Here is a 19,919-nt window from a genome sequence, read left to right as displayed (position 1 = left end):
TATTTCCGTTGTTTAAGACCACTAAGAAAACGAGTGCATTGTGAAGCTGCCTCATCAAGAAGCGATAATGCATCTGTCCCCACAATTGTCAATCACAGAGGCTGCGAGACTTGTTCACCTCCATTATACTCCGAGTGGCAGCTGTGCGGGGCCATTTCAGGACTTGGAAAGTGACCTTGTTGTCCTCGACTGCCCCTCGCTTACAGGGCAACTGAAGCAGCGTTGGTGTCCTCACTGACGTCAGCTGAAAATGACTTACTGCTAAGTCTTTTTGCAGTGGTGGACAGTAACTATGTGCATTTACTTGAGTATTGTACAGTGCATTTTTTAGTATTTGTACTTTTGGATACTATATGACTATATGACTACATTTCAAAGACAAATATTGTACTTTTGACTCCACTACATTTTTAAGAATGGAAAAAAATAGTACATGAATTAACCACTTAAGCGGTATTCCAATCCACAAGCTCTTAAAAGCAAGAACTTTAAGTACTTCACTCAAGTACAAATTTGATTAAGCAACTTTCACTTGTAGTGCAGTAATGTTTGAACAGGAGTATCTATACTTGGACGCAAGTACTGGGGTTGAACACTTTGTCCATCGCTGTCTTTTTGTGACTGGCACTGGCAGACATTGTATCTGCTTCATACGTACGCAGAAATGTATTAATATCCCTTAGGTGTGAATGCTACATAGCGGCTTGAAGATCTAGTAATGACACATTTGCTAAAACTAAAAACATGATAGCAAATTGCCTGCGGATCATACCCAGTGACCCATGCCTGCCAGATTATGCTGTTATCGTTAATCCTTCATTCACTCAAATTACAATATATTGATATACTTACCCACCAAGTAGCCTACAATAAAGAGCCATGTCATCGAATATTGTGAGATTATGAATTCAAAATGGGTTTGCAGATTTGCAATTATTGTGCTGGAAGGGGGAGTGAATTGGCCGGAAAAAGTCCTTAATGGCTATTTCACACACGGTCATTACATTTTGTCTTTTCACATGTCATCGCTGTCGGGCAGAAACCTCATATCTCTTTTTTTTAAATTGATTTTTTGGTAATTTAGCGCCCTACTTCGTCATATACAGTGTCACACAAAAGTAGAGAAATAGTAACAAAAGTAGCTAAAATATACAAGCTCACAATGCATCACAAATGTGGCACATTGTGAGCTTGTAGATCTGCTATTTTAGCTATGTGTTTATAATATTTTTAAGTGAAAGTGGTTTAGTGGAAGAATTATTTTAGATACACAATTATTAGAAGACCACAATAGAAATAAGCCTTAGAGCTTTATTGTGATATTGTGTCTGCTACATGTTGTGTAAGTGCTGATGTGCTCTTTCCTTTTATCACCAAATAAATTCGTTCAAGTCTGTCTGTGGGTTTTATAAATATTGAACCTATGAAAAGTATAAACAAAAAGCTTGTGACTAAATAAAAATGACATTGGATCCATTGGAACAGTTATGCTAAGTTAAAAATGCATAAACTGCTGACACTTGCTCACAAGCAATAATGTATATTTATGCAAGGCTAAATGAAGAGCTTTACCAGCTCCATTTTACCTGCTTTTGCCACGCATGTGTGTGTGTGTGTGTGTGTGTGTGTGTGTGTGTGTGTGTGTGTGTGTGCGTGTGCGTGTGCGTGCGCGTGCGTGCGTGCGTGCGTGCGTGCGTGCGTGCGTGCGTGCGTGCGTGCGTGCGTGCATGTGTGTATACAGCTTTGGTAGTGCTGTTTAAGTTATTGGCTGCCTTGCTGATGATGTCTTGTCTGCATTAACAGTTTCGTCTCCTTTTGGTTATAATGGAGCACAATACGTGTTTGCAGTCCAGTGTTTGCATATAGAGACAATACATTCCCATGCATGCTCGTCTCTCAGGGCTGCGCATCAAATGACTGCAGTTATTGTATTATCATTGACCTATACTGAATTAGCCATTGCTGGCTCAACTGTACGTTGAAGTGGTTAAGAGATTAAACAGGAGTACGTTTCATATTGAAACACTTATGTGTGTCTGATTGTTGATGGACACAGGTGGGAGTTGGACATGGAGTGTTGGGAGGGCATTTCGATTTGTTTAATTGGAAAATATTGGCTCACCAGATGGTGTTCACGCAATTTAAGCCCCTGACACAAAGCATTTCATGTTTGCTTCACTTCTGTTGCCTTTCCTGTTTTGTTGTCCTGTTTAGTTTGTTGTATTTCTCACAAGGTTCAATGAAATGAATGTCGGTCAAATGTATTGGCATTTCATCAATATAAAGTAGTGTACATATTTATCAACAAATTATATGAATTCAATATGAATATGAATATGAATTAATTCTCCATATAGAGTGGAGGTTGTACGAGAAATAAGAGTGTAGGAGGATGATCGCTGAATTCTCTATGCAGAAAGTCTATTTCTACACTTAACTCATTGAGTGCCATTAACGTGTTTCACGTGTTTTAGCGCTTTGGTGTTGAGTGCCATTAACGTGTTTCACGTGTTTTTGAAAAAAAAAAAAAAAAATTTAAAAAACAAAACAAAACAAGATATCATCATCTGAAGATTTGCAGCTCCATCCACTCCTTGTTTAACTTATAACTTAAAAAGGCTGTATCTCGCTTCCTAAGCACTTTTTTTTTTACTTTGAAAAAATACAAAAATAAAAATTGTAATGGCCAGAAATAGATAATAATTATTTGGGCACTCAATGAGTTAAAAGCCCCCTATTAGCCCTGACCTCCAAAGTGTGTCATGATGCCAGATGATTGGAGATCTCCACCTACCGATCGTCTGGGGACTTATAAAAGCAAGGTAAATAATGAAGATATTTTTGTTATCTAAACATTTAACATATATTGTTGTCTTTCTTTTTTTACCTAAACATTTTTATCCCACGATTTTGTAACCCTATTTTTTTTACCCAGTGCCAATGCCTAAGCTTGTAATCCTGGGCACTACTCTCCCTCGCCTGGGGAGAGCCCCGAACTGAGCTCATGCTTCCTTCAACGCATGAGGAGCTAGCAGACCGCTTCTTATCACCTGACAGGGGGGATTTTCCCCGGTAGGACGTAGCATGTGAAAGGAACACGTTACTCCAACCAGTTCCTTTCCCCTCCATCAAGTGCCCGGCTAACCAGGGGGAGGCAGTATAGAGACCAGGATTACTGCATGTTTTGTGTGAGGGTACCTACCCTAGGGGACATGGGGAGAACATGCAAACTCCACACAGAAAGGCCCTTTCACCAACCCCACCTAGGGTATGGGGAATGATGACGCGGAGGAGAGAACACGCCCCCAGCGCCCACAACATCCCCGGCGGGAATCGAACTCAGGACCTTCTAGCTGTAAGGCGACAGCACTACCGACTGCGCCACCACGACCGTTTTTTCCCCCTTTCTTTTACTTTTCTTTTTCTTTTACTATTTTGGAACCGAAACGATGAATCTATAAGAACCGGAATTGATAAGCATCATCAGAATCGATAAAATCCCAACGATACCCATCCCTAGTCATGAGTATCCTCTTCAGGGGATCAGCAGCTGTATCTAATACAAAGATTACTGTAAATTCAACCCCTTGGCACCTTGTACCTATCCCAGATTATGCACCGTTTAACTTGCAAAAGTGGAGTTGGACCTGTCCCCAAGGCACGTGTGCGAAGCGCTTTAGACCATGCACCATAGATTGTTTAAATAGGGCCCTATAATTGTTTCCCTCCAGTTTTAACAACAAAAGCTGGGAAGCATTTAGAGACTGACTTGTGAGTCAATCTACCAAAGAGATAATGCACTCCTGCCCTGAGCACAAAGCACTGTGTATCTGGATGAAAAAGTCATTATTTTACTTCCTGTGTGACACAAATGGGAGAGAAAGCAAAAGGTGTACAAAGCAATAAAGAGCCTTCTCAAGCCCCTGGAGGGTTTTTAGGCATTCTCCCTCACATTCTACTAATCCATGTGTATCTTTTTAATTATTTTGTGAGTGAAAATAAAATAAAACTAGAAAAAGTAGATATTGGTCTAAAGTCCATGTGTAGAAAGGTTTGTGTAGATTGCTCGAAAATCTCAGGAGAAGTTCGAATTTAACTGCTTTTCATATAATTCAAAATGGCAGAAGATGTAAGGGTCAGAGGTAATAGGTCAAAGTGACAAAGTTGTTCGCCACGAGAAGACGCATATGTGTAATGAAGTTTCATGGCGGAACGTTAAACAGGGTATGAGTTATACCTGTTAAAAGTTTGCATTTTCAATTAATTGCTACAGCGCCACCCTTTGGCCAATGGTTGTGGGTTTTGTGTCTAGCCCTCTACCATATTGCAGAGTTTCGTAAAAAATGACTGCATGGTTAGTCTAATACTGCGAAAAAAATTTAAATTACGGCGGAAGAGTAATAAAACCAACAAAAACAATAGGAGACCACAGCACTACGTGCTTGGCCCCCTATTAAAGCAACTGTTCTCTCGACATAGGCGTTGATTTGGCTGTGTAAATGGCAATGTAGGCATTTCCAAATGTCATCTTCTATTCTGGGCATGTCATAAGAGGCACACATTCGGTGAAAATAAAAGATCAAGGAGCTCACAACACGTTGCAATGTGACGCTTGTAGGTGTGCTATTTTCGGCTGAGAGATTTGTTGGCGAGGAAAAAGGAGGAGTACCCTTGAGACCCTGGTCAACAAAGTATAAAGGGTTTAAGCGGTTAAAAGCCCAGCATTGGGGCTCTAATAGAATTTTGAGCCATTTGCAACGACATTTATCAAAAATCTATCTGGTGCTGCTAATCTGATGGGTGCTGTAAACATTCAGTTTGTGGATGAATGAAATCAACTAGCAGAGTTATGGCCATTGAGAGCCTGCTTCCTTCCATTTACGCAAACATCAATAATGGAATCGAGGGCTGAAGAGGATGAGAGGGTTTCTAGAAATACCGACACTATGCAGCCCGCATATCTTAATCTAAAAATAAATACTATATCTCATGTTGTTTACGGTACAGTACGTCAGTTCTTTCAATTCTCAGTCACAGCGTCAACATTCCAAAATCACAATCAAATCTGTGCAAACCCACCCTTATTATCTCTGCCCATCTAGAAGACCCGGGAGGTGGAGATTATGTTTTCACCCCTGTCCATGAGTGAGTGAGTGAGTGAGTGAGTGAGTGAGTGAGTGAGTGAGTGAGTGAAGGGAGGGAGGGAACCCGGAGTTACCCTCACAAACCGTTTGACCGATCTGCATCAGACTTTTCATGTAGGCCAAAAGGAAGATACTTCTATTCAGTACCAGCCCGCTTTATATATTTTTGGGGGGCGATAGACACACCTTCCAATATGTTCTAAATGTACTTCTAAACCAGATTGAGCTACTGTATGGAGACTACTGTTGCAAGGCGGTGAAAGGATTTCCAGAGAGAGAGAGAGAGAGAGAGAGAGAGAAGGAACCATGTCAGTGGTATGTCAGGAGGGCAGGTTGCTCTGACAAGTTGCTCTGACAAGTTTCACTGACAGCAGTGCAGAGAGAGACTCATGGTTATTACTATCAGGACTTCCAATCTTATTAGGCCCACACACACACATCCACACACTAGCAAACAAAAAATGAAGAAAAAATAAATAAACAAATTCACAGCACATGACATTGTACCATGGAGCTGGATGCACACCGGGGCCGGCAGAATATCAATGTTCACACAAAGAAAGAAACCTGCAAGGTGACATGGAGAGGATGGCGTATGTTGGGGCACTGGGAATGAAGGACTCACACACACACACACACACACACACACACACACACACACACACACACACACACACACACACACACACACACACACACACACACACACACACACACACACACACACACACTCTCCTGCTGGGTTGAGTTCAGGGTCCTTGAGGGGTCCTCCTGGGTCCTTGAGGGGATTCCAGGGGATCCCCAGCTAAATGACTGATAGTTGTGAACCTAAAGGACCCTTAACGGTCTGGAACTCAGAGTGTACACATTTGTAAACTCTCAGAGTTGTGGGTCCATGGCCTAATATAATACCAAACTGGCGGTCCTTGAAATGAAAAGGTTTGAGAACCAATGGTTTAGGTGGGCGGCTGTGGTAGGTATCGGGGTTGTGGTGATACTGTACCTTGACTGGCTTCAGGGTGGGAGATGGTGGTGGTGGAGGTGGTGGTGGTGGAGGTGGTGGCTGTGGTAGGTATAGGGGTTGTGGTGGGAGCATCTGAATGAGGAGACAGATACATGACAACATGCGGGAAAGAAATGAGTGGAAAAAAAATAAAATGAAAATAAAAAACATATATAGAGGTAAAACAATGCCAGGATGGAGAGCGGCAGGCAAGGGTGTGATGGCAGTTTCCTTGTTTGACACATGACCAACAGCCTGTCCGGTTCTGCCTCTGTGGGTGTGTGTGTGTGTGTGTGTGTGTGTGTGTGTGTGTGTGTGTGTGTGTGTGTGTGTGTGTGTGTGTGTGTGTGTGTGTGTGTGTGTGTGTGTGTGTGTGTGTGTGTGTGTGTGTGTGTTTCCACCTTAAAAGGACAAAGCACTCCTCTGCATAACTGCACACTAGATGCCACATATATACGGAGGTGAAGGCTGCAGCTAGTTGTCTTGCAGTGTAGCGGGAAGTTGATACGTTTTTTAATTTCTAATACGTACATGTCTACCAGCACGCAGTGAACCGGGGAAATGTAAAATTGACTACGCCCGGCAAGCGGCCGGCTGTTGGCAGCGATTAAGCGTGTACCGAGCAACTCGTACTAGTGTAATACTTATGGCTGTCATTATTACCAACTTGACAAACAAGGCGTGCCAGTGCATGCTTAATGTCGTCCTGGGCAGACGAGGCTGTTGGTGACGATATCAATGAGGTTGCAAAACCCATCACGATTCACCAGCTCCAACACAAAGCAAAAGGATTCAATGTAGAAAAAGAAACGCAGGTATGACTGATAACAGCTGAGGGAACCGATCAGAGCAAATAAACTTGAAAAACAAACGCCATGTGAGGTTCTGGAAGGTTGGCGGGGGCCAGGTTGGTACACAGGCTTTGGCTGGAGGCCGTTTCTTTCTCCCCATGTAGTCTTTTCCTTTTTACTTCATTAGCCCAGGCTGTACTCCTCTACAGGGCCAGTAACCACGGGGGGATATCAACACTGACATTTTCCCTGTCGGAGCAGTAGGGCTGCATTGATAAGGAGCTGCAGGCAGCAGTGGCTGGTTAGAAGCCTCCATGCTGCTCTGATTGGCCGGGAATGGACAGGAAAGCCGCTGGGGGTTATTATTAAGAGACGCAGAGAAATTGGTCACTCTGGAGGCTGATTAGGAGGAAGAGCACTCGGCAGTTTAATGAAAATAGAAGCAATTTAGTATAAGAAAAAGTAATGAGAGGGGAAAAGATTAGTATGACGAAAAAGAAGGCAGGGATATGAGGTACTGTATAATTAGGTTGTTATAAAGGAGCATTTCATGGTAAATAAATGTGGCCACACATATACCACATGCACTAAGTAAATAAACATCACACAAACAAACAAACAAATAAATAAGTGAACAAATAAATAAGTCAATCAATCAATCAATCCATATATGCATGCACATGCAGAGGAGACAGTATTTTGTCATGAAAATCCCTTCCCGGCCAGTTGAGCAAAGTTATCAACCATGTGTTCAGCTGATCAGTATTCAAATGCTTGTTGATGCAGAGATGCATTTTTAATCCATTGCCATTCAACTATTTTAAATGCAGGCTTGAGAAGCACAAGGTTGAGTGGTGCAATGTCAGGAGGGAGAGAGAGAGAGAGAGAGAGAGAGAGAGAGAGAGAGAGAGAGAGAGAGAGAGAGAGAGAGAGAACAGCGTGTGCTGATGAGCACACATGCTCGAGAGCTGACAAACTCCAGCTCAGCAGTAGTGCTGCCTAATTGGATTTATCCTGTCATGAACTGTGAGGGTCCAGCAGATGTTTGGGATCATCAGTGTCAATAGCTCATTAAAAACGTATCAATGAAAAAAAAAAAAAGGAAACAGACTGCTACACTGCCTGAATATGTACCGTTTTATTTTTTCTTTGTGTCTTGAATGATACGGTTTATCAAAGCACACCGGAGCTCATTGACTTTCAAATGTGACAGGGGTGCATATGCTTTTCCACCTGCTGACTCATAGAGGCTTGCTTGTTTCCCGCCATTGGATCAGTATTTCACTTCTAAGTGAATTACGCAACAGACAGGAAGCTCTGAGACCAAGCAACAGGTGCTGTATCACACCTGCACAAAATGACTAGTTGGAACTCGGTTAAAACCCTCATTAACCAAAAGCTAAAAGAATATGCTTAGAAGGCAAAGTACCATCTGACTGAGAGATCAATGCATACAGTACAGTAGCAGAGATGCAGGGACTCAAAAGTCTATATCGCTTTTCATGCTTTTTCTCCTACAGATACAACGTTACGCTTTAACATACAGTACAGCGCAATAAAGTCACATCATTAAAATTAAGGCACAGGAAGCGTGGTTGTAACCAGGCTTGCTCAACTTTATGAGTTCTGTTTTTGAAGGAAGCACATTTTCAATGACCAGTGGAGACCATTATACTGAAATGAACTGCCTTTCGAAATAAACCTGAATTTCAGTTAATCAAACAGTAAGGTTGCTATTACAGTATAGGCAAATGTGCGGTTTGTCTCTTTTTTTATTTATTTCTTTTTCATTCACAGTGACAAGAACATTGTCACATGGATGTCATTTGTATTGTTCACTTACAGGGAATATGAGTCTTTTTAATCAAAGCCTATCAACTAAAGGCTATACACCTGGGTATATCATGCAGGGGAGAACAGCAATTTAGCCACCCACGTTGGTGAATTTGAAGAAATGTCTCTCAGTGACTTTCGCAATGTGTTTAATCATGCTTGTAAATGTTTTTCTCCTCACTAATTGCAGGATCGGTTGAGTTCCACAGACAATAAGACTCTTTGTATGCTTTTAGCAAATTAAGGATGTGAGAACGAGGAACAGGGTCATAACCTCACAGTAAGGGACGTGATTGGCTGATAAGCAGATATTTTGACTCCAGCTGATGACATTTTGTTGACAGCTCCTCTTTCTAACCTCATTTTTCGCAACATGTTGTGGCTGTGTTGCGTTCTGGATTATTGAGGTTACTATGCGTGTAGAAATTGGTAGGATAGTTGAACATTTTTATAGCTTTGCTGGAAATATCATGCTGTGATGTCTTGTTGGCTTGTTATTTGGCTAGTTACCACAGGAAATCAAGAGTGAATTCTAACTTTAACGCTAGAGGACAGAGATGAGCCAAGGTCTCACGACAAGCATAGTTAGGATAGGGTTAATATGGGTGATGCGGTTGATAATTGATGCCATTATGCTAATATCATCCCACATGAAATCCGACAATGTTTTGACAGTGCACACTCAATCTGGCAGAGAACAGTAAACAACGGAATTGTGAGGTTTTTAAATATGCTTCTAAACAAGACAGAGACTCTTACAGTCTGCTGAGTTATGCAGCACACGCACAATTCTATTGCAATAACGGCCAGTCATAGTAGGGATGCACGGATATGGAAATGTTGGGCCGATACCGATGTTTAAAATAACAATTTGGCCGATAGTCGATATAGATATTGGTTTATTTTGCTTTGGTTGTTATTTATTGTTAAAAATGTGGATCACTGGCTTCTTTCAAAACAGGCCTGAAAATCCATCTTTCAGGAGACCACAAGGGGAGGTAAACTCACTTCTCCCATAGAAAGGAGATGGCATTCACTGCCGACATTTTCTTCTTTGTCTACTATTACATGTTTTATATTTGTTGATGATATGTATTTTGGTGTTATTTTTATGCTATGTTGATTCATCTATATATACAATTGGCAAAGTGGATGTGTGCGTGTTTGTCTGTTTGTCTGTTAGGTTTCGTGTTTGTCAGTTGCATGTTAGGTTTCGCTTTTGGTTTGCATGTTGCAGTTAGGTTTCGCTTTCGGTTTGCATGCTGCAGTTAGGTTTCACTTTCGTTTTGCGCGTTGCCAAATCATGTGCGAGAAACAAGCACCGGTGTTGCAAGGAACGTCTATACGCTCTTCTGTCTCTGTCTCCGATGTGCGGGCCAGGCTACTAGACGGGAGGGACGCGTAGCGGCCCTCCCCTCTAGTTGAATACATAGGACCACAATGGAAACAAACCCCCAGGACTTTTTTTGTGTTATCCCTTTAGCCCAAATGTCTGACTGTACCTTGCGCTGTTTGCATTTCTGTCTAATAAAGTAATCAATCAATCAATCAATCAATTTATTCCCCCTTTTGTGCCTGGTAAACAAATGAACATTCATTCTAAAACATAACTGCTCCCAATCTACAGCTTTGTAGACTGCAGATAACCAACACACCAACATAGCCAGCGCAACATTGATGCATCACAACAACAGATAACGCCATCGGCGAATGTCATCTTATTTGTCGATATGCCGATGGCAATCAGCGAGGGAAATATTGGCTTATACCGCAATATACGGCCGACATTATCGGTGCATCCCCAATAATGAGATTTATAGATACATGAATCTGTGCAAACATTTCAACAGATGTTCAGCACAGCAGAGAGCATGCATGCATGCATGAGAACAGCAGAAGACAAACCAATGAAGAGTCAGAGAACAGAGTGTCCAATGTCTGTTACTCAAAAATAGTAGAGAAAAGAAACATTTGAAAGAAATTCCCAGAGAGCGACGATGGCCGAAGCATCTCCCAACACCCCATTAAAACCGTCTAGCTTTAATCTAGACGCTACAGCAACAATCCCAGCAATACATTAATATGGTACGGTCGCATGCTTGTGTCCTCTTATGTGCGGTACAGCTTGGCACACTGTGGCTCTGCCACATGCACAGAATCTGGCTCCGTGGAAATGCGATTTCTAAAGCCAAAAGTCTGGAGGAACTCCCAGAAGCATTAAGAGAAGAGGAAGCATGAAGCAGAAAGGAAAAAATGCCATCAATGGGACCACTAAACGAGCCGGCGCTGTGCAATAAAATGCAGTGCTGGGTGAAGGAGTAGGGAGTAGGGAGTTAGGGGAGGCCTCCATTATTGGGTTATAGCGGCAGGCTGTAAACAAGTTCTACTCCTCTGTGCTAGAGCTCGCTTGACTGCAAGAGGAAAGCCCTGATGTTTTTGTTGTTCCTCTGTGAAGTGGAGGGGCTGGTGTGTATTAGAGTCGACCAGAAAGTACTAACATTGTTAGTGTCAGCTAGCTGTGTGGCGCTCTCCATCACTTAGAGTCACAATACTTGGGAATCTAATGCATTAGAGGAGATGTTGGCCACAGCTACATTTGTTGTGGCTGCCAGGCGAGAGGGGGGGGGGGGGGGGGGGGGTAGGTTGTATCGGCACATATCGTTTATTATGAAGGTGTAGGGCCTGAACACACCTTCCTTTTTGAGTGGTGCCGAAGGCAACCACTCCTATATCTGGCTTTGTCCGTGTGTCCGTATGTATGTATGTATGTCCGTGTGTCCACCAAACTAACATTGGTCAAGCATCACGTGACACGTGACAATATGTTGAAAGGGTGTGCTTTGATTGGCTAGTGAGACGCATGATGAAATAGAGCCCTATAAATAGGTGTGTCACTTCGAAACATCATTTGCATGTTTCGAAGTGACATCAGTGCCATCAGCCAAGCTAACTTGGCTGATGGCACTGATGTCACTCTTAGATGTTCTAATCTAAGAATCAGAACATTTCTAGAAAACTATGGTTAAAGATAGGGTAAGTGATTGGTTAAAATAGCACAGGTCTGCTGGCGGAGACTTGTGCTCCGAGGAGCACATTTTCTAGTCAGTTTTCTATGTCTGTCCACAAACATTGATGACAACATCAATACGGGGGTCAATACGGGGCTCATCAAAGGCACCACTCACTTCACACAGGGTGTGATTTTTTCTTTCTATTTTAGACACCTTTTTTATGTAAAAAAAAGATTCAAGACTCAAGATTCACAAGATTCAAATACAATTTTGAGTGCCTTGTAGAAGACATCTGAATGGGCCCACAACGAGTACTTTTACCCAAATTATTCTTGGGATTCGGTTAGTGTGTGCGTGCCTGCCTGCCTGCCTGCGTTCATTTGTAGGTGCCAAGTGCTGCATGTTTGCAACATTGAGGTATCGGATGGTGCAAATGCTCAGTGTGTGTGTGTGTGTGTGTGTGTGTGTGTGTGTGTGTGTGTGTGTGTGTGTGTGTGTGTGTGTGTGTGTGTGTGTGTGTGTGTGTGTGTGTGTGTGTGTGTGTGTGTGTGTGTGTGTGTGTGTGACTGCGGTACATGTAGATCTCACCTCTGCTCGTCTTTCTAACTTTGACGGAGTAGGAGGGGTAGTGCTAAATCATGAGTGCTCTGGAAACAGCTCACATTCAGGGGAGTGCATTGATGTTTTGTGCACGTGTTTGTGTTTGTGTGCAGGGTTGCATGAGGAAAACAACGTGGAGAGTGGAACATTATGTGATAAGAAGCTTTTGACCCGACCCAGTCCCAGCGCGCTGCTCCCATTAGCGTTGTCAACGGTTGCGCGTGATTTGCGCATGAATAATGGTGGGCATTAGGCGTCGCAGGCCACGGACATCAAAACCATCAATAGACTGACTCTAACAGAACACAGGTGTTCCTTTTTTTTTAACCCATTCAATCCGGGAACGCATCTTCAAATGTCTTTTAAATCCTAACCTGAAAAACGCATGTTGCAGTGGTTCTCAAACTGTCGAGGACCCCCCATCAGAAAATATTTTGTTTCAGGGAACAAAATGCCGCACTCGGTGCGGCGCTATGAGCTTGTATATAAGTATAAAATAATGGTTAAAGCTAAAATCTAAAATGACACAGATGCGTTACTGGTCTTAATGGCTTAACCCATTAAGACCTGAAGCCGATTCTACATGTCTCCTAAATCTCAACAGTATTCTGAAAAAAACGTACGTTTCTATATCAGTGGTGCTCAATCGTTTTCATGTCAAGGACCCGCAAAATTACATGTATTTGGCCGCGGACCCCCATCAAAATATTTTGTTCCAGGGACCCCCCAGAAGCAAAGATTTGAGTTACAAATGTTCGCTTTAAAGAATATATATATTCAAAGCTTTGCACACATTTTCACGATTTTTCAAAAATAGCAGATCTACAAGCTCGTAGCGCGGCACTCGGTGCCGCGCTACGAGCTTGTATATCTGCTATTTTTGAATAGCACAAAGTGTAAAATAATGCTTTTTTTTAGCTCAAATCTAAAAATGACACAGTTGCGTTACCGGTCTTAATAGCTTAATGGCAGGTGATATGTTGATGTGAGGCTTTTAGTTGTCCATGTGTTGCATCATATAGGTCTGCCTTTGTGTTGCCACGGCCCCCGGGAGTGAGTGGGAGGATGTGAGAGAGGGTGGTGATGATGGTGTGTGTGTGTGTGTGTGTGTGTGTGTGTGTGTGTGTGTGTGTGTGTGTGTGTGTGTGTGTGAGAGAGAGGGAGAGAGAGAGAGGGTGGGGGTGGGGGCAAAAAGCCTGGAGCAATTACTGGTGCATTTACACCTCAGGCTGAGTTGGGCCTTTTTGGAACACATACTGTAGTTGTGATTGACAGATATGACCAGCAGAAAGTAGTGTTTGGTCACAAATCACTGGTTATCTCCACCGGCCTGAAATAGCCAGGGTGAGGTGTTTTTTGGCCTCTGTCCGTGTGTGTGTGTGTGTGTGTGTGTGTGTGTGTGTGTGTGTGTGTGTGTGTGTGTGTGTGTGTGTGTGTGTGTGTGTGTGTGTGTGTGTGTGTGTGTGTGCGTGCGTGCGTGCGTGCGTGCGTGCGTGCGTGCGTGCGTGCGTGCGTGCGTGCGTGCGTGCGTGCGTGCGTGCGTGCGTGCGTGCGTGCGTGCGTGTGTGTGTGCGTGCGCGCCCACGTGCGTGTGTGTGTGTGTCAGCAGCTAATCTCGGACACCGCTGGACTGATCGGCATGACATTTCGCATGCACACACTCCCAGTAGGCCAAGGGAGAAGAAGATTCACCACAAATTATTCAAACCCCCAAATTCTCCCCACAAGCTTCCTCGTGTCCTGACAGCTGCACCCCACGACTGACACAACCCTTCGAGGCGAGAGGGATCTATCTGCACGACGAGGAGCACGCTTTTTCTAGTTGTGCACACACCCACCTTGCTCTGCTCAAAAACACACACTGCACATTATTTACAGAAACACACATAGTGTTGGGGACATTGCATAATACTTTTATAAATTATAATTTCGTATTACTTTCAAGTAATGTTATATGTACAGTATGGATTGCTTTCTGTGCCAAGCACGTTTGCACTCAAATGCATTTCAAAAACAGGCATATTTATTAACCCATTAAGACCTGAGGCCGATTCTAAAAATGTATTCTAAATCCTAACAGTTTTATGAAAAAAATATTAAAACATTATTTTTCAAGATTTTTCAAAAATAGCAGATCTACAAGCTCATAGCGTGGCACTCGGTGCCGCGCTATGAGCTTGTATATCTGCTATTTTTGAATAGCCAAGGAAATCTAAAGTGACTCAGATGCGTTCCCGGTCTTAATGGGTTAAATGGAAGAGGCTAGGCTAAACGGAATTGAATATTTGTTAGTGCTCCAACTATTTTCCTCTTATATTTCCCTAGTGCTAGTTAAAATAGAGTTTTTGACCTTTTCCTGTCCCTGGACATTTGATTCTGCCCATGGTTTGGTTGCCAATAAGCTGTTTAAATAACTGCTCTGCCTCCACTTCTGCTGTGTTTGGGCCCAACTCTCCTGAAGCACATTGTGATAAAAGTTTTATGGAATAGGGTAGGTTCAATGGAATGGAAAAGAATGCCACAATATTTGCAGGCAAAATTTCAGTGTCATGACCAAACCTAAACAACTCAGAGGATGCAGCACCCTCTATCACTGCAGGCTGCAGGGTATTCCGTGGTTTTACATAAACCATAATGCCTTGTGGCTCAAATGCTTACTGGAAATACTGCCCGTAGCTGAGTTAAGTACTCACTCAAAAATTTGACCGCTACTGTAGCTAGGTTTCCAGTCGTTTCAAAACAAGCTGATGTCATCTTCTCTGGCCACATTGCCTGTCTACGTGGTTCTCATCTGTCTAAACTGTTATTGAACTGCGGTAAAAAATACTCTAGTGAAGTAAAAACAATGTATAATAGCTGGAACCCTTTTTGCCAGACCCAAGGGGTCGGGCTTACATGAGGCTTTGTATCTGTTTTGTCCATACATGGTATGTCATTTGTCCCCCTTTCGTCATAGAAGGGTCATAGAAGGGACACACGTCATGCGAAGCCCGGCCATTCAGATTTCAACCACTAGGGGTCTGGCAGTACCAGGTCTCCTGGTTCTAGTTAATTCATAGTCATGTTATTACGCAAAGTGTTACTTATGCACTGTACTGTATACACTGCACTAATCTGAGTTCCCAGAAGCTCTCGCATACAAACGGGAGTGGCGAGGAACTTCTGGGCCAGAGCCCTGGTATTTGTGAGCGGGATGTAACTTACGCTCAGAATCTGAGCGGACACGCCTCTTACCGGTCTGAGAGCTGTGCAACTCGTCTAAAAAGTTCGACGAGAGGCAAACAGCAGTACACAACAATGGCGGCCGCAATTTCTCAAGGGGAAATTGCTTCCCGTCGCTCCTATTTACATGCAACAGCCACTGCATGTGGATCCCGCCCCCTTTTCTTCATTGGCTGTTGATTTGAATCAGAACGCAGTGGCCACGCCCCTGTTGTTCAGGCTTTGAGCCGAAGCCTCCCAGACTAACACTGCACATGCGCAAACAACAAATAAACAAAAAATGCAGGCAGATTTTTTTTTGCCAGAGCGTGAAGCTCTGGCAGTAGGCTACAGTCTACTGACAGCTGTGTGAAAAAGCCGTTTCCCGGACGTTCAGGGCCACTCGCACCGTTATTTTACCACAAACATTGTTCCCTACTCTTGTAAAACCTCTATTTAGCAAATCCACTTAAGCCTCTTTTTCTTTGTTAAAACAGCAGCCAAATAATTTCTCCATGGACCCAGGAGCTAGTAGAAATGATATGAGAAAGTCATTTTGGCCAGGGAAAATTAATGCATTAGAGCATAATGTCCTGCTTTGGGAGCAAATCAAATGTTATTGGTATCAATGGTATCTGAGTGTAATTGGATAATGCTGGGGGACGGAGGGAACGGGGGAGAAAAGACGGTTGAGATGAACAGAGAGCCAAAGAGACAGAGAAAAGAGTGATGATGGCTGATGGAAGGAAGGAGATGAAGAGAAAAGAGATGCGGAGGCACTGTATTTTATGTACTGTACACACTGTATGTTTAAAATATTATGAATTATGACCCTCCACAGCTACAGTCAGGGGGTTGGCTTGTAGTAAAGGGAAAAGTTATTAGGTACATAAATAAAACTTTGCTCTGGTTTCTTGACACATTTCATACACACGTCACACACACACACACACACACACACACACACACACACACACACACACACACACACACACACACACACACACACACACACACACACACACACACACACACACACACACACACACACACACACACTTATGCAATGTTCCAGCCGACTTTGGAGCTAATATTTGATGCAGTCTATAATAATATTCGAATATTCTAAGAATGTAAGAGACACAGACACTTTAAATAATAGCATGGTGGTAGTACTGATGACCAGAATGACCAGAAATTATAAAGAGTTAGTGAGTAACAGATATCAACTAAAGGCCCGGTCGCACCAGAAAATGTCAAGAGTGAAAGTAAAGTGTTATTGCGGGACAAGAAGCTTGGTGAACAAAACACAGTTCTCTCCACATGTTTCAGTGCAGTAGCTTAGTATTTAGCTGAGGACAGAAGGAAGCATACAGTAATCAGCATTAGTTTGTTGCACAGTAGTTCAACCATCTACGTACTCCTGCCTCAAGAGAGTCACGACTAACTGCAAACCACACTGCATCTATACTGTGTTTCAATGTATGTGCTGGCAGAGTAGAAATGTAAAAAAAAAACAGGGTTATGTAGATACAGCTAAAATTATATCTTCCCCATAATTGCTTCCACCCAAATGAATTCAATTCACATGGCAAACATCACCGTCATACACGCTAGCGTGACCGGACCTTAAGGGTTAAGAGATGGACCTGGGTTTCCCGTCAGCAGAGAGGACAGTGGTGAGAAAGTCAAAAGGGAATGAGAGACAGCAGAGGAATAAAGTATAATGTATGGGGTTTAACCCTTTAAGACCTGGAACTGTGTCATTTTTAGATTTGAGCTAAAAAGCATTATTTTACACTTTAGGCTATTCAAAAATAGCAGATATACAAGCTCATAGCGCGGCACCGAGTGCCGCGCTACGAGCTTGTAGATCTGCTATTTTTGAAAAATCGTGAAAATGTGTGCAAATCTTTGAATATATATATTTTTAAAGCGAACATTTTTAACTCAAATCTTTGTTTCTGGGGGTCCCTGGAACAAAGTATTTTGATGGGGGTCGGCGGCCAAATACATATAATTTTGGGGGTCCTTGCCATGAAAAAGATTGAACACCACTGATATAGAAACATGCGTTTTTCAGAAAACTGTTGAGATTCAGGAGACATGTAGAATCGGCTTCAGGTCTCAATGGGTTAAAGATGAAGTGATGACAAGTGAGAAAGTAACAGTGCGGAGATGCAGCTTCCCTGAAGCCAAACGTACCATAAACGTAGAGGATGTAGTCGTCATAGGACTCGCCCACGGTGTTGGCGGCCAGGCAACGGTACGTTCCGTTGTACGACTTGTTGAGGTTCTCAATGTACAGGTCACTGCCCGTGATGACGGCGTGGGACGGCACGTCATCGTCCACCTTCACCCAGTTGATCCGCTGCGGCCTGAAAGGAAGGCGAAACTAATTATGATATCCTGTTATTATCAGCGGTATACATCCTGAGGGTCGTTGGGTCAAGACCACATGGAAGGCAGAGCGATTTTCAAGTGGTCCGGCATTTACTGTAAATGAAAAAAAAAGAGCATTGTGGTCCTGTGCCTGCAAACATAAAGAACATAATATCGTTTATCAGACGTGCTGCTGACGGTTGTGTAACAGGGATTGCACTCACTGATGCTTAAAGGTTTCATGACGTTCAGTTTTACCACACATTAAAAGTCTTTGTCATGGTCCTTCAAACGTGTATAGAAAGTTTTAACAAAAAAAACCACTCCATTGATCCATGGCAGGTGTTTTTCTCTCACATTTCTAAAGCCTTTTCAACTGCAATGAAAAAATAAATCTTTGCCTGCGGGTGTCGCTGGTGAGGGATTTTGCCTGTCAATCATCGCCTCTGCTCCTCCCCCCCAAAGGAAAGGATAGGGGAGGGGAGGGGCGAGGAGGAGAGTGGGCGGGATTAATCGACAGTGACCTCACTGTTGAAGGGCCAAGCTCAGATTACTTTTCAGCCTAATTATTCAGAAAACCCCAGAAAATCCACTGAATGTTCAAAGTTTTTGGGTGTAATTGAGGTCATAAAACCCCCCGAAAAAAACAAAAAAATAAAAAAAAGTGAAAATGAATGTCATAGACCTTTAACGTTCTTTAAACTGCACACATACAGTAGCTGTGTGTGTGTGTGTGTGTGTGTGTGTGTGTGTGTGTGTGTGTGTGTGTGTGTGTGTGTGTGTGTGTGTGTGTGTGTGTGTGTGTGTGTGTGTGTGTCTTCTTAGTTTGTTTAAATGTTTGTTTAAATGTTTGTTAACAAGATAACTTGAGAATGGATGGCCAAATTGTCATGAGACATTGAAGGAAAGATCAGTAGTCTGCCCCGAAGAGATGAGTATGGTCATCAGGTCAGAAAGGTCAAAGGTGAAGGTCATAGAACACGAGATGTTGGTTTGTTTGTACAGGGTTTACGTCCTCGGGTGCATTTGTTTCATACATTTTTGAAGCATTTTGACCAATGTATATGTAGTGTTACGACCTGGCCTAACTCTGACAACACAAAATAGGTGAGAATCAGAATTATCTTACTTGCCAGCACATGTGAGGACCTGTGTATGAAAGGATGAGGAAATGTATCAGCACGCTGGAATTAAAGTTTTCAAATGATGGGGAAAAAGGCATTAATGTACTGTATTTCAATCTCTGTGCTTCTCTTATGTAAATACTGTAACAGGAATATTTTAATGGCTGTTTTCCCATCGACTGGCAGTGTTCAAGGCACTCATGTGCGAGTGTGTGCACGTGTAGGTGGATATGTCACAGTGTAGGAGGATGCACACCCTCTCTGACTCGGCAGGAGTCCGTGACAATGAGCTTGTAGAGCCATGCACACTATTGTGCACACTGCCGTGCACACTGCCGGGGGAAGAGGTGACAAGGAAACAAGGACACAACACCTCTATTTGGCCCCCCGCAACTTTCAATAGCCACACCACCAGAAACACTGTTATTTCTCTTGAGCCATATAGTGCCATATAGTCTCTCTTGTCACGTTCTGGGTTGGAGTTTTAACTTGTTCCCTCCCCTGCAAAAAAAAGATTACTGGGCACGGAAATGAAAAAGAAAAGACTGTGAGCGAGCGAGTGAGAGTGAGAGAAAGGGGAGATAAAGAAAGGAAGTAGGATAAAATATATGTGGGACTACGGACGGAAATTAGCTTCTAGCTAAATCCGGCATGTTTACATGAGATCATGTTCAATTGATTGAATTCCTGTACATGTATTGAATGTTCATTAACGTGCACTGTCCCGTAGATACACAAATAAAGTAAAGAAAAGTAAAGTAGCAAATTACTATACCCAATATAAACAAAAATATATAAATAACGTTGCTGGGTGTAAGACAGACAAGTCC

At 42.9% G+C, this 19,919-nt stretch overlaps 1 protein-coding gene across 2 annotated transcripts in view; it reads right to left on the bottom strand.

Moving 5' to 3' along the window:
* The window catches only part of LOC311057949 (cell adhesion molecule 1-like), a 420,049-nt gene that overhangs the window by 26,372 nt on the left and 373,758 nt on the right, over window positions 1-19,919 (bottom strand). For both annotated transcript variants that reach the window (XM_084075164.1, XM_084075165.1), the window contains 2 exons: window positions 17,789-17,961; window positions 6,148-6,240 (listed from right to left, as the gene is read on the bottom strand). In XM_084075164.1, coding sequence (XP_083931290.1) covers window positions 6,148-6,240; window positions 17,789-17,961 — 266 coding nt within the window. The remainder of the gene's footprint in view (window positions 1-6,147; window positions 6,241-17,788; window positions 17,962-19,919) is intronic.

The sequence above is a fragment of the Gymnoscopelus microlampas genome (assembly GCF_963454915.1).
Source record: "Gymnoscopelus microlampas genome assembly, chromosome: 12".
Taxonomy (NCBI): Eukaryota; Metazoa; Chordata; class Actinopteri; order Myctophiformes; family Myctophidae; genus Gymnoscopelus; species Gymnoscopelus microlampas.
The sequence above is the reverse complement of the archived record's forward strand: the minus strand, read 5'-3'. Positions and strand labels throughout refer to the sequence as shown.